The 25,039-nt window shown below is 45.7% G+C and overlaps 1 protein-coding gene across 2 annotated transcripts in view; it reads right to left on the bottom strand.

The window, feature by feature from the left end:
- Nucleotides 1-20,270, bottom strand: part of SHROOM4 (shroom family member 4) — a 215,817-nt gene extending 195,547 nt beyond the window's left edge. For both annotated transcript variants that reach the window (XM_088029011.1, XM_028092957.1), the window contains exon 1: nt 20,154-20,270. In XM_088029011.1, coding sequence (XP_087885137.1) covers nt 20,154-20,270 — 117 coding nt within the window. The remainder of the gene's footprint in view (nt 1-20,153) is intronic.
- Nucleotides 20,271-25,039: the final 4,769 nt, after the last annotated feature.

The following is a 25,039-nucleotide window of genomic DNA, read 5'->3' as shown; positions in this document are numbered from 1 at the left end:
AGAAATCTACTTTGTGAGAGATCTAAAACAAGTTCACACTACTCATTAGAAAGAACATGATGAGCTCTGGAGGAGAGGTGGAGAAAGCTGTAAGGATTCTGTAAGGTAAGGGAAAGAATGGAAGGAGGGAAGACAGGGTAGAATGGAACCAGAAAGAAGTATAATTTGTGATGGGTCTCAGCGAATAGGCAGGATTCAGTCAGGTAGATAGGACTACAAAGGTGTTAAGGGAAGATGATCAACGAAGCACCAGCCATGTTTAGGAAACTGAGTTGTCACATTTGGGGCTGATAGTATATGGCAGGGATCATGGACATGGGCTCTTGAGACAGCCTTTCTGGATTAAAATCCTAGCATTACCTTATACTAGCTACAAGACTCGGTAAATCATTTGGATTTCCATATGCCTCATTTTCCTCCTCTGTAAAATGGGGAAGAATAATAGAAGCTTATACGATTACTGTGTGGATTAAATGAGGTAATACATGTAAAATGCCTTAGAACAGTGTCTGACATCCAGTAAGTGCTCAATCAATGTTAGACATTTTTTATTTGGATGAAATGCAAAGGAAATATCCAGGATTTAAGGCTGGAAGAGAAGGCAGGAGTCATATTATGGACTTGAGTGGTTGGTACTTAAATCGACATGAAGGAAGCTTTGGATAACAGAGTGTCACAAAGACAGACAAATTGGTGTCAGTTTGTGGTAGATTTATAACAACTCTAGCTACCTGGCAATGCAAAGGGCTGGCTTGTGAGAGAGTTGTTACCATCAAAGGAAGGGTTCAAGCACAGCCTGGTCAACCAGATTCAAGGGTGTCATAAATGGCAGTCAGGCAGTAGGGCAGTGCTGGCCAAACTGAATGGCCTCTAAGATTCCTTTCAACTGTAAGTTGATTTAGGAGAAAGAAACTAGGGAAGACTTGTGCAAGGCACAACTAGGAGCCATGGAGCCATAGCAACTATTCAAGTAAGGGAGGGTAGTGCAGGGGTGGCAATGGCGGGAGGTGGGAACACACTGTTTAGGAAGATTGCTGGTCTAGAATGTCAGAGCTGGAAAGGACTGCAGAAATCAACCAGTCGGTCCCGCTTCCTCATTGTACAGACAGGAAAACTAAAATTCTCAGATTGAGGAAGTGACTTACAGGGTAAATTTAAAAGGGGTGAGCCTAGAGGCAGGCGAGCCAGCCAGGAATCCAGAAATCCAGAAATAAAGTAATATGAGATTCGAAAAGGGTGGAAGTAGCAGGAATTGAAAGGAAAGGAGTAGACACGAGGGCTATTTTGAAGGAAGAAACACCACAGGGGTGGTAATTGATTGGATATAGGGGATGAATAAGCAGTGTGACTCCAAGATTTCAACGCTAGTTTAATGGGAGGCAGAAGGCTAAGGACAGAGCCTGTTTGGCAAAGGGAAGATAACAAGTTCCATTTTAGACATATTGGGGTTTGAGATTTAAAAAGAAGGAAAAATAATTCAAGTAGACACTGTCCATCAGACGGCTGAAGAGCCTAGAGCTCTGATGGAAAGGTGAAGGTGAGAGATTTGGGAGTCATGAGATCTCATTAGCGTTCTTTCTTGAGGGAAACAGGAGAGAGAGGCAGAGAGAGAGACTGGAGAAAGGCAAAGAGAGCAAGCAGGGGGCTGCTCTCTGAGCCTTGAGGGATGCCCACAAGATGGGGATGGGCGAGGCAGTTGAGTCACAAAGGAGAACAGAGAAACAGTGAGAGAGGGTAGAGAAACAAGATAGTTCAGCACCACAGAAGCCATGCTGGCCACAGGGCTTGGAGAACACCAGAATGGTACCTCGGAAACAATGACTAGCAATACTAAAGATTGGTTAAATAAATCAATATAATATCGCTGTTAAAAAATGAAGCAGCCTTGGGCGCCTGGGTGGCTCAGTCATCAAGCGTCTGCCTTCGGCTCAGGTCATGATCACAGGGTCCTGGGATCGAGCCCCGCATCGGGCTCCCTGCTCCACGGGAAGCCTGCTTCTCCCTCTCCCACTCCCCCTGCTTGTGTTCCCTCTCTCGCTGTGTCTCTCTGTCAAATAAATAAATACAATCTTTAAAAAAAAAAATGAAGCAGCCTTGCACATACTGACAAAGAAAGATCTCCAGTATACGTAAGTAAAAGAGAAGAGCAGAAGATTGCTTGAATATGTGTAAAAAGCAAGATAAAGAATCCGTATCAGATTTGTTTGTGTGTGTATAGAGAGACTCTGGAAAGATGCATCAAAAAAAAAAAAAAATCTAAGCACCGTAGGGGGTGGTGAATCCTGGGCCAATGAAGGACAATGAAGAGCAGGACACTATTCTGTGTCTACCTTTTCATACTAACTGGCTTTTGAACCATAGGACTAGGTTATCTATTCAACACACAATTTGAAATATAAAACAGTTGTGTAAAGAAGACAAGGAGGATGACAACAATGAAAAGGCCAGTAAACCTGGCCCTTGCAAAGACCTGAATAGAAGCCAGATTGGAGAGGATCAAGGAACACACAGGCTGTGAGGAAGCAGAAACAGAGTGTGCAAGTATACAAGCATATGCTACACACTTATATATATATAATGCATGGGAGGGTAAAGGAGGAATTGGTAACAGTGGTTGCCTCTGGGAAGAGAAATTAGGGATTAAGAACTGGTTGCCCACCTATAATTGTAATTTTGTTCCATGAACATTTATCACCTATCCCCCAAATACAACTTAAACAAATAAACTGTGTTAGGAAGAGGGGAAGAAGGGAAGGAAGGAAGGAGGGAAGGATGGAAGGCAAGCAGGAAGGCAGGCGACTCCTCACTTAACGAAATTTGGTGGCAATGACGGCAGGTTAAGACAGGTAGGTTTTGTAGGGGGCAAGAGGATCGAGTTGGATGTTTTGTTTATCACTTCCCCCCATCCCAGGGTAAGAGTCAACAGGGACATTGGGAAGAACAAGCACTCTAAAATGTGATAAACCCGGGGCACCTGGGTGGCTCAGTCAGTTAAGTGTCTGCCTTCGGCTCAGGTCATGATCCCAGGGTCGTGGGATTGAGTCCCACAGGGGTCCCTGCTCAGCGGGGAACCTGCTTCTCCCTCTCCCTCTGCCTGCCATTCCCCCTGCTTGTGCTGTCTGTGTCAAATAAATAAAATCTTTAAAAAATAATAAAATGTGATAAACTGAATTTTGAATACCAGCTCTACCACCTACTGGTCCCATGAATTTTAGAAAGTTACTGAACGCTCAGCCTCAATTTCTGCATCTTAGAATAAGGACACTACTAAGTACAGCTCATACATTAGATTTGGTAATCCTGAGTCTAATCCAACATGAGGGTTAGGGGCACCAAACCCCTGCACAGTAAAAAAAATCTGTGTATAATTTTGACTCCCTCAAAACTAACTACTAATAGCCTACTGTTGACTGGAAGCCTTCCAATAACATAAACAGTAAATGAACGTATCTTATATATTATGTATTATGTATTATGTATTATATATTGTATTCTTACAATAAAGTAAGCTAGAGAAAAGAATGTTGTTAAGAAAATCATACGGAAGAGAAAAATACATTTACAGTACTGTGTATATATATTTATTGAAAAAATCCTCGTATAAGTGGTCCCACATAATTCAAGCCCATTTTGTCCAAGGGTCAGCTGTACTTAACAAGCTTCCTAGGAAAGCCTGGGAATGAGCAGGCTTTTCTCTAATGCTATGGCACAAAGAACATGGTCAAAGGAATAGTTAATATTAGTAAAAGAAAGAGAATGTGAGGGGCGCCTGGGTGGCTCAGTTGGTTGAGCGTCTGACTCTTGATTTTGGCTCAGGTCATGATCTCGGGGTTGTGAGATCAAGTCCCGTGTTGGGCTCTGTGCTCAGCACGGAGTCTGCTTGAGATTCTCTCTCTCCCTCTCCTTCTGCCCCTCCCTCCCTGTGTGCTCTCTCTCCCCTCTTTCTCTCTCAAAAATAATAAATAAGTAAATCTTTCGAAGAAAAAAGAAAGAAAACATGAGAGGCACAAAAAGAGGATTTTGACACAAAATTCCAAAGTACAGTGGGACAACTTAGGATTTGGGGTCAGGTAGAGCTGTTACTTTGAGAATGTTGTTTGGCCCCTCTGAGCCTTTTTTTTTTTTTTTTTTGGTCATCTGTAAAATAAGAATACTACCACCTAATTTACAGTAGTGGTGAAAAGATTAGAGATCATGCATCTAAAACCCCCAGAACATAATTGGCATTTAGTTATGGTGACTTTGATCATCCCCAGCCCAGAGTTGAGGCTCCCAAGCACACAAAAACAGCAATGCCAGTTTCCTACTGTGCACTGCCATTCCCTTGTCCCTTCGAACCAGCACTCAAAAAATAAATAAATAAGTAAATAAAAGCACATCAGCTATCCCTTTGATTTTTCAAGCACCTATAAGGTCTCCCAAAGAACTCCCTCCTGCCCTTTGAACTTTTAATTCATTCTCAAATGATTTACTGGCTGCCTGGCCTCCAAATGACCATACTAGCAGTCATGTCCTTCCTCTCTGAAGCTCTGTCCCTTTGATAACAACAGTGTCCATGATGGGGCTTACCACTCCCACATTCTAGGAGCATGTTTCCAAAACAAAACTTTCAGCTTCGGAAGGACCTTAACAGAAAGAGCAGTAAGGAGCAAGCTACCGTTCTCTGCTTCTTCCACCAATGCCTTCGAAGGCTGAGTCATCACCTCTCAGACTTTCTCAGACTCTGTGTATTCCTTTCAGGCTTACTATGTGATCCTGGTAAGACGAACACTTCCTGGGGTCCCCTTGAGCACTGTTCCTAAAGTTGGTTCCAGTGATTCAAACTCTGCAGCAGTAGTCTGGGCAGAATGAACCAAGAGAAGGCCCCACAGTGTGTCTTTTTAACTGTCACAGTACTGCCACTATGAGCTTCAGTCTGTTCCCTTTAGTGCCCTGACATGACCTAATTGACTTCCACAGAGACAGTTAGCTACCAATTAGATTAGACCCCATTAGGAAGGAGAACAGAGATGGTTCTTCTGGGCCCTTTTCAACATTCTCAGCTTTGAATAAAATAGTGAGAAAAGGAATGTCATGGTCAAATAGTGAGGACACTTAAGGCACTGGGTATAAATACCAGACGATGACTCACATCCAAGGCTAGTCAGACAGAACACGTTCGGGCTTGCTTCAGCAAAAGTGGAAACACACACACACAGTTTGTTCACGTGAATCTCCTTCCTATGGGCTGAAACAGTGAAACCCTCGAGACAGACCGAAGACTTACACTCTGCCTTCCCCAAGCACACAGCAAAAGAGCACTGCCCAACAGCAAGGGCAGTGCTGTGATCATCAGCCAGCAGGCCTCTCTCACAGGCAAGCCTCAGGAGCACGGCTCACACACAAGAGCTGCAGCAGCAAGAAACCCAGCTGTTGCAAACCAAACTCCAAGCAGCTCAGAGACAAGCAGGTAACCACCCCCAGCCCCCACGGCCGTCATCGTCCCTCTCATCCAAGGTTGCATCGGGGATCCTTCTCAACTCCCACCTGCACTACCATTCCCTTCTCTGTGCTCCCCCCATCCCTAGCTCGCTCACACACACACACACACACACGTGTGTGTGTGTGTGTGAGATTCAAGGCTCACCCTGTTCACTAGGTATCACCGAAAGACCAGAAAACTTGGCTAGTATATCCAGCTCTTGCAGTCATCTCCTCTTTTGAATTTGGGATTGGAAGTGGAAAGGGGAAAACGACCAATTATTGAGTACAAAATTTGTGCTTGACTCCTCCAGCAAACCATTGTGGAGAGACTATTTTGTGCTCTGTGCTGAGGATGATGATGAAGATACAGAAGATACAACCTTTGTCCTCTAGAAGATTTCGATCCAGCAAGCCAGACACAAGGCAGCCAAGATACCCACAGGTTTCTACTGGAAAATCAGAGCTCCAGCATTCCAAAGAGGGCGAGATGACTTCCATCAGGAGCAGACTGAGACAATGCCCTTGCGGCTGAGAGCGAGGGCTTGGAGGTTGGGCCCAAATGGAAGGGGCAGAGATGAGGAGAGAAAAGCCAAGGTCCTCAAGGAACATCAGGATGGGGAGTTTGGAGGCCAGAGTTTCCCCAGTGTGTTTGCGGGGCAGAGAGGAAACTATCCTGCCAGAAAACCTGGGTCCTGGGAAGGAATGCTACAAGTAAGACTAGAGCCAGATGGAGAATGGTCCATACACCAAGCTAAAGTAGTCTGGGCTCTATTTTACAGGTAGCAGGGAACCACTAAATAACTTTAAGTGGGGGAGGGGAATGATCAAAGGGAGGGAAACCACTAGGGAGGCCACTACATTAGTATACTTGTTCCAGAAGGAGGCTTCTTCCTGCCTGTCCCAGCTCTTGCAAGATCCTCCTTCAAAGCTGCCCTCTGTCTGAGCTATTTCAGAGCTCATTACTATGCATCTCTTTTAAGTTGGGTGAGATATGAATGGCATTTCTTATTCTGAATGAGACTCGTAATGTTGTACTGAAGTTGGGTCAGGGACTGGAGTAGAAGTAAAAAGTTGAAGTTTCATCCATCCAAGTCTTCCAGCTTAGAAGAAAGGAACTATGATACATCATTTCCATTTCTGTAATAGCATTGGGTGGCTTGGCCCCCCGGGGTCACTTGTCTCATATACGATCCCACCAGAAAAGAGGGGACAAGGGGGGAGAGAGGGAGAGAGGGAGAGGGAGAGGAGAGAGAGAGAGAGAGAGAGAGAGAGAGAGAGAGAGAGAGAGAGAGAGAGAGAGGCAGGAGACAACTGCCAACATAGGGCAAAACCTGATTGTCAAGTGCTTTTCTGGGGCCTGTTCCAGATCACTGTCACTTATAGGCTTAGATTAGAGCTCAGCCCTGAAGTAGGGCTCCAGCCTAGAAGCCGGGATGGGAGGTGGAAGGGCCCCACCTGGGTCTTAGCAGTGGGAATTAACTCTCCCTGATCCTTAATTCTTTTGGCTTTTATTAGTGGCTGGATGTAACCTGAACCCTAATGCAGCTGAGAAGGGCCAAGAGCCAAAAGCCCTCCTTAAGCAGATACAGTATGTGCAGGGCCTGGGCAGGTTTCAGAACACTGCACATTTCTCCAGCCAAAGGCACAGGAAAATATGAAAATTACATATTTAACCCTTTACATCCAGAAGGGGGAGAGTATCTTCTTCTTGCCAGAACTCATAAGCAAGCTGGCTCTTGTAAAAGCCAGGGCACTCAGGTAGTCTTTTTCACAAAAATACCCTCCCAGCAGCTAGATACTCAAGTCAACTTCAAATATAAATTATAAGCTATTTCACCTTGACAGAAGAGTTAGGTAAAAGAACCCATGTGCCCATTGGCCCTTAGCAGGAAGTGAGTTCCATCTACACAGAGGGAGGGAGGGAGGGAGCAGACCAAATTCTGGAGCGCAAGCATCTTTGCAACATTCTGACTTTTAGTTCTTCACGCAGAAAAGTGGGTAGCACTACACAAAAGTAATGGATCTAGGAAGCAAATCTCCGGAAAGATGGGGCAGAAGACGGATGGGTCAGGCCCATATGCACACAAAATTAACCTTTCCTGAGAATTTCACGAAAGTATACATGGCCTCATGGCTAGGGTTTGGGTCAGATAATCACTCGAAATCTGCAGAAGTCTCTTAATAATAAAGTGGCATTTTCCAGCCAGATTTGCAGTAAATGAGTTTTTGAAGCAACACTCCATTTCCTCCTTATTTTTTTTAAAGATTTTATTTATTTATTTGCCAGAGAGAGAGAGAGAGAGAGAGAGAGGGAACACAAGCAGGGGGAGCGGCAGGCAGAGGGAGAAGATGTGAAACTCGATCCCAGGACCCTGGGATCACGATGTCAGCCGAAGGCAGAGGCATAAGACTGAGCCACCCAGGCGTCCCTCTTCCTTATTTTAACATAAGAATCAGGATGAGAGTATGGTAAGGACAGGACTGAAGGCAGTCAAATCATACCAGCAAGCTTAACAATGCTTTTTTGAAGGTCACATTTAATGACCAATACTACTGTAGAAATATTAAGAATGATAATATCCACCAGGTTAATAATATTACACTATATGCAGAATATAAAACTGCTAACAACAAAAATGCAATACAGACTTGAAACTCCAGAGGTTTGAGGTTTGCTTTACTTTGCCTCCACATTCTGTTTTTCATATAGAGAAAACAATCCTTAAACATCTTGGCAAGTCAACTGATGTTTTTTAACAGCCTCAAACCTTTTAACATTTCAAGCTTTATGTCTGAAATTTGGCGTTTTGACAGTTTCTTCTATTTTTTGTTTGTTTGATTTGTGGACTTTCCCATCACTTGAAAGTCCAGTTAGACAGAAGGAAGTCCGGTCAGTAACACCTCAGGTGACCAGGCATCCCACAGATTGGAGGAGATAAGACAAAGCTATGACCAGAAAAGCCCATTAAATAATGCAGGCATGTTCCAATGTCTGTTGGAGCATGAGATTGTCTGGCAATTAACTAATTTCCAAAACAATCAGCAGATTGGTAAATTGTCTATGTTAACCATTACGTTCCTAAAATAACGATTTGCTGTTTTAACTGATCATGGGCCTTAAATAAACAAATCCTTTCTTTTTTTTTTTTTTTTTCCAAACTGTCTATGGAACTTCTTAACCGGCTAGGCCTACAGACACCTGGGTCTTGGAAGACCCAAAACTGAACAAAAATTGGATGGCCCTCCTAATCCCCATCACCAATTTGAGACTTCTAGCTTAGTTACACTGGATTCATCTCTAACCCCCACCTCTCCTTCATTTCTTCAGATCCAAAGGGTGTGCATTACCACTAACCTCTGGCAACTTGCTAATGTATAACAACAGCACATCACTAAGATGGCTGATTCCCTTGAAATGCCCCTCTGTATAGTTCAGTTTTGGTCTTTCTTCATTCGAACGCTTAGGTGGCTGGTCCTCTGCCAGGTGCTTTACCTTTAATACATTAACTCTGATCCTCCAAAACAACAAAATGGCTACGCACTTCCAATCCGAATCTATTCTACAGCCCAGTTTTCTGGGTTCTTCAGAATAACTGGCTTGAATCCATTCACCTTTACATTCCACCAATCTGCAACAGTCCAGCAGGTCTCTATTGACTCATTTATCTCGCCACACAAACAGTATGACATTGGGCAAGTTAACTAACCTCTCTATGCCCCAATTTTCTCATCTGTAGAATGGTATTGATAAGAGTTCCTAAGCGTTAAATTGGAAAGCCACTGTCTGGCCCGGGGTATGCACCATGAAAGTGTTTGCTAGAAAACAAATAAAAATGACCTTTATGGAGCTCTGAGCTGGTTTCATAGGCCATAGGAAGACTAGCTCAGTTCCTAGAAGAAACACTCAATAAATTTAATGAATGAGTGAACAGGTGGTGAATAAATGAACAAACAACACACACTCTGTCCTTGGGGAGCTCACGCTGTTAGTTCACCATGGGGTGAGCAAACTGACCTCAGTCTCCTGTCTGTGTCTTTAGGACACACAGCATGTATACTAACTGGAATGAATGCCTTTCTTCCTCCCTAACTTACCTAAATCCTATCTATCCCGCAAGGCCTAGCTCCAATTCTCATTCCCTTTTCCACAAAGCTCCCGGACCACATCAGCCCACAGTGAAATCTCTTTCCACTGAATAAATGTTGCTCTTAGATCCTATCCCATGGTTTTGGCACTTAAAGGTTTTTGTTTCCTGAGCTTGCAGTAGTGGCTCTCCTCAACAAAACTGTCGCTTCCAGGGGATAGGTCTTCTGCGGTGGCTATCTCTTGCATTCTCTAGTTTAGAGCTAGGCACTTTACAAAGTACTCAACAAATACGTGTTGACTGGTTGGTTGATTGACTGATTGACTGGAGGCTTAGCTGAGAGCTCTTAGGTAGGAGCCAAACAAGGTTTAGCACAGACTTTCAAATTGCTGGCTGTTCAGACATTAGCCAGAAATCATGTTTGGTCTTCCAACTTCTGGCAGCAGAAGACATCCCATTAAAGTGTCCTGCCACTTTGCATCTTCCCAAAGATTCCATAGCTGCATACAATTCACTTTTTAAGTTCAAAATTCTCTTAGGAGAATTTTTGTTTAATAAGAGACACCTGTGGATGCTTTTTCTTTCTTAAATCACATATACACCTAGTATTTATATGAGATAAAGGATAAAATCCATCTCCCTCCCTCTTGGAAAAAAGGTGTGAGTTTTATTATTTTCATTTTGCAAAAGAGGAAAGTGAGACACGGGGGAAATGACTTGCCCAAGGATACACAACTTGAGTGGCAAAGCGAAGACTGAACTTCAGGCCTTCTGAATTCAAGCCCGTACCCCTTACCCCTGATTTGAACTTTAAAACAAAACAGAACAGAATCCTTCCTTTCACCCTGATCCCCGAGGGGCATGTGTTGGTAATGTTGTTGGTTTTTGCACAAAATTACATTTCCCTCATTTCTTTCTCCCTCCCTTTCTCTCTCCCTCTCTCTGCCACCCCCGCTCATTTTTCTCTTTCCTTTCTAATTTCTCTGTTTCATTTCTTTCCCCCAACCACCCCCCCAGCCTCGTATTCTTATCCAGTTCTTTTTGCTTTCTTTTTTGTCCAGTCACCTATGTAAACATGGTATCATGGAAAGACTCTGGGATTTGGAGTCAGACAGAAGTGAATTTCAGTGTCAGCTTTTCCACTTATGGTGTGTCTTAGACTCTATTACTTCACTTCCCTGAGCCTCAGTCCCCTCATCTGCACAATGGAGACATCAGTATCTACCTCAAAGAGTTACCACAAAAATTAAATGGGAAAATGTGTAGAACACCTAGAAGCAGAAGGATTTGTGACCCAGCGGGTCTATTACCGCTCCTGGTGCACCATGTCTAGGCCTTGACTCCCCTTTGAGTTCAAGAGGTTGCTGAGATCCAACCAAACTACACGGCCTCCCCCCAGTGAGGCACATGCATGCCAGTGGAGTATCCAGGGCCTCGCCTGGTCCACTTTTCAGCCTGTTGTCTTGATACTTCCTGACTGCAAACTCAAATTAACACAGAGCTCCAAACTCTCAGTCAAGCCCTCCAAAGAACATGAGAATCAAGACCTTGTTACTCACCTCTGAGGCTCCAAGATGTCATCACTCACCCTCTCAGTCAGATAAGATGCCATCAAAAGCTGTCTACCTGCAGAAGTTTTCACGGGAGCCTTTACTTACATCAAACACAAGCCAAAAGAAATGGAAAACAGCAAGGCAGCTCAACAAAGACAAGGCTTTAGCTTGTCATCTTCTCAGAAGCAAAGACGGGGCTGCAGCCATGAGACTCTAACCCCTTTCCAGAAGAACTAGTTGAACCAGCTTTACTCCCAGGTCTACCTCATATCACCCCCAACCCCCATCCCCAAAAGAAAAAATCAATTTCTGATGGACCGTGAAAGGCAGTATAGGAGAACCATTCAAAACTTCCCTGCCAGAGGCTCAGGACGAGAGCCGAGCCTACAGCTGGGAACCTGCTGAGTGGCGTTAGGGTGGGGGCCAGAAGACGCCACAAAGGGTCTGTCCATCACTGGGCTTAACCCTTGATCTTGTCAAATTAGTCCCACCTCTCGCATTCCTCACAGATGTAACATTAAAAGACCTGAGTGAAAGTTAACAGACCATTCCACATGCCATCCCTGAGAACATACCAGGAAACGGCCACTTCTGGGAAAGTAGGAAGTCGTAGTGTGGAGAACCTCAGCGCACAGTAATAACGGCCGGCTGTTGGTCAGCCTTCACACTTCCACGGCCCAGACCAGGCAAGGATCCTGGAGCCCTTCACAACCCTTCAATAAAGCAGAGGCTCGCCCCACAGAGAGTCTGAGAAGAAACAGGAGGGTACAGAGAGGTGAAGCAGCATGCCAAGATTACTCTGCAAGTGGATAAAAGGGTATCAGCAAGGCGACAAACAGCCCGTCCTCCACTGAAACAGGATAGAGAGAGACACAGGGTGAGAAACTATCCCTCTGATCCAGCTATCAATTTGCTGAGTGTCTTCAAACTTTATCAACTTTAACTCTGTGAGCTTCTCTTACCCCAGCATGCACCGCCTGCCAGCCCCCCCGCCCCCCCGCCCCACCGGAAGCATGGCTGAGCCAAGAGGGACAAAGTTGGTACAGCAGACTAGAAGGCCCCTCTGTGACCAAAGAAGAAAAAAAGTTGGGTTTTGGACAGAGGGCAGAGCAGCCAATGAATGAACAAAGAGGCAATGGCACTTGAATGAGCCAGTCCAAAACGTAGGCCTCAAGCAACTGGTGCTGATGGGTGGGGGCTGGGAAGCAAAGACTGGACAGGAAAGAAGGGCAGCCTGGATGCCCGGAAAATGTGTCTGCTACTAGGCAGTGCTCACTCTGTGACCCAGTACAGTCATAGACTTGCGCTGAATGAGGAGGGAGTGGAGGTGAAGTCAAAGGGGAGGGGTTAGTCACTTGGAGAAACCAAGTCATCTTGATCTTTGCAACTTCAGTGCCCGACCAGGATGGCTATGTGCCCAAGTAAACATGCCAGGGTGATGTGAGGAAGAACAGATCATCCCTTGCAAAACTAATTCCTAAGACAATCTTTCCATTTGGCCTGTTTACACTGGATGTGGCAAAGGGGCATAGGGAGATGAACCTCTACCCCATCCCGGTCCTTGGAACACAATCTTTAGCCAGGAAAAAGAAAGATCTCAACTTATTCATTAGTGACTTAGTTGAAGTCCGTCTGAAAGGAATTTTTCAGGAGAGCACCAGGAGACAAAAATACTGGCTGCACAGAAATTGAGTGAAAGTGATCTAGGTACCAACGTAAGCAATCGCTGGTTGCAGGGTAACAGGTAAGCCTGGGGTTCAATTTCGGAGATAAACTGAACCATAAATACACTGTGTACATGCATCTGGTCCCAGCATCAGGAATAGGAACACAATGGGCGCTGATAGTAGTAGAAACCTCAAACCCACCCAGGTCTGTGTAACAGAGATTCTAGAGCACTTGCCCCTAGCTCATGAATAAATTGTTCTCCAAGAATCCTTTTTGTAAATAAACAGCTTAGAGCTTTGGACAGTTTCCTGTAGGCAGAATATTATCAGTGGTGGTTGTTAGGTTCTGTAATTTCTTCAGTCATACCCCATGGATTAAATAGGCCTCTCCAGGGGTGCCTGGGTGGCTCAGTCGGTTAAGCGTCTGCCTTCGGCTTGGGTCATGATCCCAGGGTCCTGGGCTCCTTGTTCAGTGGGGAGCCTGCTTCTCCCTCGGCCTGCCGCTCTCCCTGCTTGTGCTCTCTCTCTCTGTCTCTCTCTGACAAATAAATAGAATCTTTAAATCGCCCTCTCCAGAACTGCTGTGAACCTAGCCACTATCAAAAACACTGTGTCAGAAAGACACGTTTCCTAGCCTTCCACTGTCTCGTCTCCAGGCCTCTCATCCTTCCATAATAATGAGGATTAAGCTCCATTCCAAAATACTCCCAGATCAGGGCTTTAGGAGCAAGAAAAAATATTTGCCCAACCTAGGTGACAAACTGGTGGATGTGAGGGGCGTACGGAGACAAGGCTGTGGGTGCAAGGCCTCCTGCAGAAGTGACTCTTGTCTTATAGACAGAAGACCTCAGAACCCAGGGATGGCAGCAACAGCAGGAGCTTTGCACTCCATGCCCATGGCGCTATGCAGGGAGATGAATATCTGACAGGGGGTTGCGACGCGGACCGTTAAATTCCTACGTAGGGGCTCTCTAAGTTGGAGACTATATGTCACATAGTCAGCATCTACAATCTTGGAGATACCAATTTTTCTCAGAAGGAGAAAATTCAGCTCAGAGAGGTTATTCCTACAAATTCCAAGCCAAAACCTGATAAAAAATAAAATAAATCTGATGTTCTAAAGTTCTGATTTGGACACTCTTCATTAAACGCCACTTCCTTCTTCTATTACACAACTTCCTTCTCTGTAGCTTTTTATATAAACATGTATGTTCCTTGAGGTCAGAGCTTATATCTTCTCTCTCATCTCCCTTTAGAACACTTCTCTCAACACTAGCCTGGGCTAGGCGTGGGGCCGGGGCAACTCTAAAACAGTAAGAGATGAAATGTGTCCCTCCCAAATCTATTACATGGCTGTCTCAGATGCCTATGTAGAGGCCTTTGGCGGGGTATGGCTTAGCAGCAGCAAAGCTCATCCACTAAATGTTCTGCTTGACACAGGGTCTTTGTATGGCATGGACATAACAGAAAGAGCCAAAGTGGTCTTCAGCTGTATTGTTTTTTTGTTTGTTTTTTTTTTTTTTAAAGAAGGGTCCTACTCAACCTTGGTCAGACGCTTCTCAGTTATTATATTCAGCTGCGGGCTCCATAACTCAAGAGGAACAGGGACAGGCTAGAGTGCATCCAGAGCGGGAAGAGGAAAAAGGACAGGAGGCTGGATCTCAGATGCCAGTAAGGAATAGCTGAAATTGCTAAGGCTCTTTAGCCTAGAAAAGTGAGACAAGGGAACAGAGTCTGTGCCTTTGGATCTGACAAAGAGAAAGCATTCTTGTTTCGTGTGGTCCCAGAAGGTAGGGCTAGGACCCATGGATAGAAGGTAGGGGGATGATGATTGCCACTCAACATATGAAAAAGTTGTCTACGGTCAAAACTTTCCAACCAGGAAATGGACTGGCTACGAAGGGCGTGAACTCCCCACATGAGCACAGGACAACCAGCTCAGAGCTACTAGACAGAAGGCAAATGGACGGGTTAAGATTAAGACCAGGTGACCTCCAAAAGGCCCTCTTGACTCTGAGAATCTGTGATTCTAGGCCTCCTCTACGAACAGCATTAGATTAGCAGCCCTGAGTCAAGGCTGTCCTTTGGTGCCTGATGGGAGTGGGGAAGTGATTCACTTGCCTCAGATGGGTCAGCATCTTTTTCCCCCCTGGTTCTGAAGAAGCCTAACTACAAAAACTGTGATGTTCCCTCTAGATAAATCACTCCATAAACTCCAATCTCAAGCCCGGGTCTCTCTTTCCTCTTAAAGAAAGAAATTCCTGGGAGGGGGCTGGGGAGAGCAAAAGGGGAAGTCATTTTCTTTCTTTTTTTTTTTTTTTTTAAAGGGACAACACTCAAGCGTCTTCCAGCTGGAGTTGAATTATTTTCTTTGTCTGAGGTTTTGGAGGGGGAAAATCCTCTAACAGGCTTGGCCTTTTTCACTTTAGGGAGCACATGTGTGGATCTCAGTAGGGTACCAGGTGTATTATGACAGCCCAGCAGGCCCCGAAATAGTGTGTACCCAAAGCTCAGCCAAGAGTTACCAGACATAGCACCTGCCCTTCTTGCTCTACCTCCCTCCAACCTTCTTTGTGGCTTTCTGGATGGATTCCTACTCCAGGTCTCCAAATGCCTTCTACTCTCTGGGAGAGTTGGGGAACTGAGACCCTCGATAAATTTGCTGATTCTAGAGGCAGATGAGGAGGGGATTCATGTAAGTACCCAGGCTGGACTAAGCTCCCAAGAAGCACATCCCATGACAGTCCCTTTGTGAATGTCAAGCTCTGGTCTAGGGTGGGCCCAGCCTGTAACACAACTATGAAGCCTTCATAGGAACTACTGGCTCTCGTATTCCAGCAAGAACTCAAACTCGCAGCCAAATTTACTGCCAGCCACAAGACGGCCTCAATCTGACTTAACCCACGTCCTCTTGAAATCTCAACTGCCTCTTTGTGTGCTTCTTCTAGAAATAAGGTCGTGGTGGGGACTGGGGGTAGTGGTGGGGAGGGAGCTAAAAACAACTTAAAGAGCATGTCCTGCCATCTTCCTAGGCTAAAGATGGCAAACAGCATGAGAGTTTTCCCAATTCATTCTCACATCATCTTTGATAATGAAGATGGGACAGGTATGCCCACCCCCATTTAGCAAATAGACATTTGGGTCTAGAGAGGGTAAAATGATATAGCAACAGCAATGCACAGTCAGCGGAAGAGGTGAAATTTCCTTCTCCTCCAAGCTACTCCCCCACCCCACGCTACTTTGTTCCAGGGCAGTAACTAGCCCCACTTGCTTCACTGTGCCTGATGGAGACTGCCACCAAAAATGGCCCAGGAATAGGGCAAATATGTAGGATAAGCCTGTCTTCTCCGCCCCAATTTTTCTCCTTCTCCTGCATCCCCACTGGTCTCCACCCCTTCTTTTCCCCACCCTCAGCCAACCGCAGGACACATTTCCAAGGACTCACAATAAGTATAGGAACCTCACGCTACAGGTCAGTAACTCTATCTCTGTCAGTCTGTCCATATGTCTGTCTTTCTATCTAACACACACACACACACACACACACACACACACACACACACACACACATACGTGCCACAAGAGGATACAATTTGAATCTCTAAGGCCTCTGAGAATTCCTCTTTGATGCAGAATCATTGCTGCCAGAACCTTGGAAAGGTCACCCATCCCCACAGAAGATCTTTTCCAGTACAGGGAGCCAACTTCATGGATGACTGTCTACACTGCAGAGGGGGACCCCTAGGTAGCAGACCAGATAAATATGATTAGAAGACAATCTCCACTTTATCCAAACAGGCCTCCTGGGCCAATGAGGTAGTATAAGACACTAACCAAAGGAATTAATAACAGCAAGGTCATGGGCCCAAGTCCCTCGTGGGTTATGTTTCTTTGGAAACATCACAATGCATAGGGAAATCATAAGCCATCCCTTAACACTTGGGATAATCAATAGCAGGTTTATTTTTTTTCAAACATTTCCTCTTTCTTTCTCACTGAATTGTGAGAAGACTACACCAGTCTCCTAAAATTTGGGCAACTGAATTCCCCACATTCAAGGAAATCACAGGAGCCAGTAGGCATCGACCATTTCCCAACCTGACCGTTTCCCGGTCCAAAGGTTCTCCCATGACAAATATGAGGTGGCCTTTCACACTCTAGGTGATCTTTTCCCACTAATCACCCTTTCTCAAAACCCTCCACTCCCGAGATGTCTCCACAAGCTATCTCCAAGCATGTACACCACACCAGACCCCAACTGGTTTTTTTTCCATGACACCAAAAGAAGTTCTCCAGCATTTCCCACCATGGTTCTTGCACCTTACCTCTCTCTCTGCCTGACCTGAGATCATCACAGTGATTTGGAGGCACTAAAACAATCCTCTCCTACCCCTGAGCCCAGACTTCAGCAAGGAGTGTCCACAACCCAGTTCCTCACCTACTGTGGAACCACAGTCTGGCATGGGAAGAGTCACTGGGAGAGCTGTCAAGACTAGATATACCCCTGAATGGTCCTGCCCCATGCCCCTTCACAAACGGCAGTGCTACCAGAAGAATCAAGAAACTCTCCAAGTAGTAGAAAATAGGATAGACTTGGAGCCTCCCACTGACTCACTGTGTGGCAGACCTAGACAAGCCACTCGGCGCATCGCGGCCTCAGGTTTTCCATCCATTTCTCCACAACTTTCCCTGACTGCCTCACAGGGTGGCTGCAAGAAGCTAATGAAATAAGGGATATGGAAACACCGTATAAACGGTAACACTGTACGCAAGTGGAACAAAGCCTCACCTTCTTCAGTCCACAACCCTTGGGAGGAGGAAAGGGCCAGAGGTAGCATAAAAGATTGCCAACTGGGCTGTCATAGTCTTACTTAAAGACCCCCCACTCGAACCTCCTTATAGACATGGGGACACCTAAGCCCAGGGAGGGCAAGTGATGCACTCAGGATCCCAAAGCTAATGAGCGGCAGAGCAAGGACCAGAACCCAAGTTTCCCATCTGCCAATACAATTCTCTTTCTACGGCCTTCCATCCCATCCGCACCAGTGCGTGCCGACTGGGGTTATTTTTGAGAAGAAAACTGTATTGTTCTGAAGCATAAGGGGAAACAAAACTAAGTTAGAAAAATGAAAAGGGGACTAATGAACTATGCCACAGAGTGTCTTGGCAAGAAAAAAAAAAAAAACACAGGCAATCATTGCACTTAAAAAAAAATACTATGGCCCCTTTATATAATGTTGGGGCTAACCAGGTTATATACAACTGGCTTTTACTGTAAGGTGCCAGGCTAGTTGGGAGGGATAGGATAACTGATTTTACCCCTGCATACCCGAAGGTGTGTAATAATGAGTTTTCCTATAATAGGGGTCAACTGTATGTTCAGCGGAAAGGGAATCATTAAAAGGCACCCTGCCTCTCAACACACGAGTCACTTCCTCAACAGCTTGGCCAAGGAAACCCTCATCTACCCTCAAATAATCCCCCAGCTAGACCACAAATTGCTGGCTGCCCCATACTTAGTAACACCCCCTGCTATGCTCAGCACTGGCTCACAAAACAATCCAGGGCCATAGCAGTAAGCACTCTCTGGGGTGCTCCTCAGGATGGCTCAGCCCTGGGCAGAGGTGAAAAATGACTTCTCCAAGATAGGTTGTCCGGGCAAACTGTGGAAATTCTGTGGGTGGTGTAAGGAGAAAAAGAAAGGGAGGAACTGCCAGACTACTGAGGGGTGCGTAGCCCATTCTGACCTTGGTGGAAAGAGGGAAGAGAGGAGTCTGATTAGAAGAAATTCCTGAAGGTCAGGATTCCCCTCCCCAAAATGGTTGTTTGAGAGTGTTCGTGTTTTCTTTGGTTTTTCCAAAAAAAGCTTATTAACTCCCTCCATAGAATATTGGAGGGAGAGTGCTTTAAGAGGGGATGTGACAGTGGATGACAAAGGCATCTCAGGCTGGTTCGAAATACATGACCAGTGTGGGGAAGGGAGAGCCGGATGGAGATATGGGCTGGTTATTGGCGTTTGGGGAGGCCAAAGATCCCAGGTTTCCCCGACAGCTCCTCAAAGTTTTGCCTCAGGTACCCGAGACTGCTCAAGCTGACTGGTACACCCCATGGCAATACCCCACGGTGGCGAAGAGTGTGGGCCCCAAGGCCTGAAGGACCTCTCCACTACAAGTTAACCAGCACGTCCAATGCAAGGGGGAAATCAGCACAGGTTGGGGGTGGGTGGGTAGGGCATTGGCCACCCCCTGCTGAGACGTGACCTCCCTTACAAAGCCAAAAAAAAAAAAAAAAATAGTGACATTTGTTCCCCGCTGAGAAGCCACATCTTTCTATCTCCAGCCCAAACCCACATCTACAACCTCAACTGCTATTTGAGCGAGTTGGAAGGGGAAGAGCTTTTCAGATTTGAGCATTTAAGAGAAACAAACAAACAAAAAAAAACAAAACAAAACGGGATGAAGTTCGTCAAGTTCCTTCCCTTGGCAATCTGGCGCCTCAAGGTGATTGGCCCTACAAATCTCTCTTCCCGGTAACAACCCCCGCGGCCCCCACACCCCCTCACCCCTACTGGGGACGGCTCGTTTGGGGGGTTCTGGAGCACTCAGGAGAGCTCCTCTCCCCTGTCCTCGGCGGCAACTTGGCTTCCAGCAGATCACAGCCTCCTAAAACAAACAAACCCTGGCGGCGGCAGCGGCAGCTCCAGCACAGCTGCGCTCCATGGCGCAAAAGTTTCCTCCACACTTCTCAACGTGCAGGAAATCTCGCCGGCGCTGGGGCAGGACTCGGGAGGGAGGGAAAGGCCGGGCCGAACCGGCAGGAGCAACGCCTCGCCAGCTGAATGGATGTGCGCGCGTCCGGCCGTGGGAAGTGAGGCTGACGAAAGCCACCAGTGCCTCATCTCCGTTCCCACACCAGACCCTCACCCTGCAACCTGCCCCGGCGGCACGACCCGCTGGTCGGCGGAGGGGCCAACGCTGCTAAGAGAGCTGCCAAACGGCGCTGCCTGTCCCGCAGGGGCGCGGGAACTTCCAAGGAGAAACCCCCAACAGCCACCACTTCCTCCAGCTCAAACTGAGGGGCGCAGCCGCCCCCGACGTGGGGGAGCAAAAAACTGCCCCCCAGAGCCTCCCGAGTGTGTGCGCGCAGGGCTCTTAGCCCCGGGCCAGCAATGCTCCCATCCCGTGCTCCCGCCACCCGTCATGGGTGTCTGCGCCCGGGCTGGTGGCAAGACCCCTCCGTTCCGCTAATGCTCCACAGGAGGGCTTTCACCCCCAGCCCGGACCAAGTTTCAAAGTCGGTCGGAGGGCCGCGTTCCGCGGCAAGCCTGCGCACCCGCTTGTCCATTCAAAGTCGGGCACCGCTGGGACAGAGGCGCCAGTTCTTACCTTAGACACCGTGAGCGGTTCGCAGTGTTCCAGACCTCCCTTAAGGGTGAAGCCCCAGGGCGCCCCCCCTTGCAGCTGCACAGGGACGTACTGGAAGGACCCAGGCCGGTTCTCCATCCTCGGCTCGGCTCAGGCGCCGCGGGGCTCCTTTTCCGCGGGGGCTACGTTGCCTCCGCCCCCAGCAGCTCCGCCACCATCGCCCTCCAGCGCTACGCCACCCCGCACCGCCCTGCTCCGCCTACTCTCCCGGCTGGAGACGCTCGGGCAGCGGGCGAGCGCGAGGAGGAAATGACACGGAGCTGGAGAAAGGGGGAGAGAGGGGGGGAAAGGAGAAGGGAAAAAAAAGAGAGAGAAAAGAAAAGAAAGAAGGAGAGGCGGAGGGATAGCGCGTAATGGACAAGAAAACGGAGCAATGAGGAGGGGCAGTCAGTGGGACTTCGCCTATAGGATCGCTGGGGAGCGGGCGCGAGGCAAGGCCTCACATCAATTGTTACATTGTTTCATTCAAGCTGCTCCCCCCCTTTGGTCCTCCTCCTTACGGCCGGGTTCCCCGCCCCTCCAGCCAGCCGAGGCGAGGGGAGGTGAAAGTCGTTAGTGTGGATAGCCCGCGTGGCCGAGTGGGCTGAAACGCTGGCTTCCCGATTAGCGCGTTCATGTTTCTCTGACTGCCTTTTTCTTCTGAAGGTCCCAAAACCGGGTCCTGGGAGGGTTACAAGGCTGCTAATTTGTGGACCTTGCCTAGAGGGATGGAAAGTAAAGCAAAGCAGACCAGCGAACACAGTGGGGCTGTGTGTGTAGGCTGCTCTGTGTGTATGCACTAGGTGTGTGGGGTCATTATGAAACATTGCCCCGGAGCATAGTTTAAATAAAGAAGCACTTTAAGGATGCCCCCTACCCGGGTTTAGCCGCACCCTGGCTCAGCGCTGGCGTCTGTGGGCAGCACTGTGCTTGTGTATGTTCCAGTCATCTGGAGTTCCTGGCACGGCCTTGCACTTGCCCCACTGAGATGACCAAGCCAGGAATCAGCAAACTGCTAGCAGACTAGTAGTATTGTTTCCACTTCTAAACAAACCTACAGAAAAGAGCATCCATTGATAAGCTGGCCAATTAACAATGTTGTGCCTTTTGGAAGAATCCGCTTTTAGACAAGGGTCCAGAACATTTCTGCTCATCCGGATGTTCGTGCTCAAGGCTGTAGTTTTTGAGCTGGGCTTTTGGACCAGACCAAACACACACACACACACACACACACACACGCGCGCGCGCGCAAACACCCACAGTAATTGTCTCGAAAGGTCAATCTCTTATTAAATCTTATGCTGATTTCTCAGTCTTGACCTAGACAAGTTACCTACCCTCCCTGAGTTATTGTCTCTAGAGCCACATGCAGGCAGTAAGTTTTTTTTAAAGTGCCTCCCACTAGCAGGGGAAGTTTTGACAACTCCGTTGTGACTCAGGAGGACCTTCCACTGCCTCTTGTCTGTTCAGCCTCTTGCCCTCTTCTTGTGGAGCTTGTTCCTCATCACCAAGGAACACACTGTGGCTCCCTGCCTTCCACAGTCAGCTTTCTGCAGACAAGGTTTCCACTCCGCTTCCGTTCCTTCACCTGTCACTGACTCTTCCCCCTGCCTGCGGTGTACTGCAGCAGGCCAGTGAAAAGTCTCTCACGGGCCTCCCTCCCTCCCCCAATCCTTTCTTCTCAACCTTCTAAACTGCCTGCATTATATGATGCTGACCTGACTTTTCTTTAATAAAACTGCAATTTGGCTGTTTATAGCCTCCCTTTTTTAAAGTCCTTAGAGATGATTCACCGAGGAAACCACCTTAATCTTTTAGACTTCTAGACCTACAAAAACCATGTTGATCATGTTCACTGTTTTGTGTTTCCCCTCCTAGAAAGCAGAAAACTTGAGAAAATGGCACCTCAATTTCTTGACTCTCAGTTGTGTGCCAACCTGTGACATTCATTTGAAACTGAATGGAAACTGAATTTTTTCTTCTTTTTGTGCTAAGACTCTGATCTTCATGATTATTGCTTGGTGGAACTCAGCATGTTTCAGTCTCAATACATTGAAATCTGCAAAGTTCAGTTCACAGGATATGTAGTCATCACTCAAGGTCTACTAGAATTATGTGTCTAGACTAGAGGAAGAAGTTTGGAAGCAGGAGACACACATGTGAGCCCCGGCCTTGTCAATAACCAGATACGTGACCTTGGGCAAATCACTGAACTGTTTTTAGTCTCATTTCCTTCATTTGTAAACTTCAGCTAGTAAGCCCTGACCTACCTACCTTCCAGGCCTGTTGAAGCCTAAAATAAAATAATGCATATGAAAACACCATGACTTCTTGCACTCTTCAGTTTATCCTTTGTATCATTACTGCAGAAGAACATAAATTACCTAGCCCCTGGTGCAAACAGCTCCTAAGTAGACATTTTGAACATCAGATGGCCAGATAATGTTGCTTCTTTACTGATAAAAATTGCTGCTAGTAGCAGGGATCTTATTCTTCCTTCCAGTTAGTGGGAGCATGATTATGTGGTGGAAAAGGTACTGGGTAGAACTTGAGATTCCTGAATTCTATGCTGGTTCTGCTGTTAAATTGCTGTGTGATATTAAAAAAAGATCATACCCCCTCTCTTTAAGCTGAAGGGATTGAGCTACTTGATTTCTTAAGTTTCTCTACAGTCGGCAAATTCTATGACTACTTCCTACAAAGGGTGCTAAAAAGAGCATATGTGCAAACAAAGGCTTGATGGTAGAGATGAACCAAGTGAAAATAATGCTATGGAGAAGAATCCAGGAATGTTTTTCTGTGTGTGGGCGCTTGTGCGCACATGGTGTGTCCGACCGACAGATAATGAATGCACTCTAAAGTATGTTAAATTGCCTGTGGGGAAAAAAGGTGGAAAGTCCAGTAGGCAGGTAAAAATAGGAAACTGCATTATAAGAGAGGGGTGGTGATTGATAATCCACATTTGGATTATAGTTGAAGCCATTTGGAGTGTATAATCTCACCCGGGGCACCACAATGATAAAAAAAAAAAAAAAGCCGGATTTAAATGGAATCTTGGATTATGCTAATATTTAAAAGTCAAGAAGGATCACAAAGGATCTAAAAAGGAACAGACCGAGGAGGTGGGCAAAAGGCCAATCAGCAGAAACAGGGAGAGAAATTAAAAACAGGCTGTTTACTTCCACCTCATTAAAAAAAATCCTCACAAGTCTTTTCTTCATTAGAAATCTATTGACCAGTTTATCTTTTTGGAAGGAAGAAGACTAAAATAGCAGTCCTTCCCTGAACTTTTTTTTTAAACTTCCTTAGCTCCATCTTTTGTAAACTTGAATTTGAATACAATTTCCCTCATAGCAGTGCCTCTAAATCCTTTCTGAATTAAGGATTCTTTTGAGCTTCTAGTGAAATCTATGCATTCCCTCCCCTAGAGAGCTACACATCATCATGCAATGTTATACTCAATTTGGGCTGAGACTTATAGACCATAGCTTCAGAATCCTTGCTCTAATGAAATATAAGATTTTTTTATTGTGGTAAAAAAAAACATAACATGAAATCTACCCTCTTAACAAATTATTATTTATTTATTTTTCCTCCTAATAAATTTTTAAGTGTACAGTATGGTATTGTTAAGTATATGCACAATGTTGTACGGTGAATCTCTAGGACATTTTCAACTTGCACGACTGAAACTTTATACCCATTGAACAGCAACACCCATTTCCACCTTTCCCCAGCCCCTGGCAACCACCATTCTACTTTCTACTTCTGTGAATTTGGTGACTACTTTAGATAACTCATATAAATGGAATTACGCAGTATTTGTCTTTTTGTGACTAGCTTATTTCACTTAGCCTAATGTTCTCAAGGTTCATCCATGTTGTAGCTTATGACAGTATTTCCTTTCCTTTAAAAGGCCGAATAACATTCTATTGTATGCACGTACCACATTTTCTTTAGCCATTTATCAGTCAGTAGGCATTTAGGTTGTTTCCACCTTTTGGCTACTGTGAATAATGATTCAGTGAACACAGGAGTGCAAATATTTCAAGATCCTGTCTTAAATTCTTTTGGATAAATACCCACATGTGGGATGGCTGGCTCATTTGCTAGTTCTATTATTCATTTTCTCAAGAAACTTCATACTGTTTTCCATAGTGGCTACCCCATTTTTACATTCCCACCAACAGTTCACAAAGATTACAATTTCTCCACTTCGTCACCAACACTTGTTGATATAGATGTCTTTTTTTTTTCAACAGTGGCCATCCTAACAGGTGTGATGTGATATGCATTGCGTTTCCCTGATGATTAGTGATATTGAACATCTTTTCATATACCTGTTAGATATTTGTATGTGTTCTTTGGATAAATATCTATTCAAATCCTTTGCCCATTTTTTAGTCAAGTTATTTGTTTTTTTGATTTTGGGTTTTTTTTTCTTTTTTTGCTATTGAGTTGCAGAAGTTCCTTATATATTTTGGATATTAAGCCCTTATGAGATATATGGTTTGCAAATATTTTCTTTCATTCTGTAGGTTGCTTATCATTTTGTTCTTTTTGTTTGTTTTGCTGTGCAGAAGTTTTTTAATTGATGTAGTCTGAATTGTTTACTTTTGCTTTTCTTGCCTATGCTTTTGGTGTCATATCCAAGAAATCATTATCAAGACCAATGTCATAAAGATTTTCCCTTATGTTTTCTTCTAGGAATTTTATGGTTTCAAGTCTTACATTTAAGTCTTTCATCCATTTTGAGGTCATTTTTGTGGGTGGTGTAAGATAGGGGTCCAGTTTCATTCTTTTGCATGTGAATATCCAATTTTCCAATAGTATTTATTAAAGAGACTATCTTTTCCCCATAGTGTATT

Source organism: Eumetopias jubatus, unplaced genomic scaffold (genome assembly GCF_037043125.1).
Source record: "Eumetopias jubatus isolate StellerSeaLion01/CBP00866 unplaced genomic scaffold, mEumJub1_p1.0 scaffold_11, whole genome shotgun sequence".
NCBI classification, from domain to species: Eukaryota; Metazoa; Chordata; class Mammalia; order Carnivora; family Otariidae; genus Eumetopias; species Eumetopias jubatus.
The sequence above is the reverse complement of the archived record's forward strand: the minus strand, read 5'-3'. Positions and strand labels throughout refer to the sequence as shown.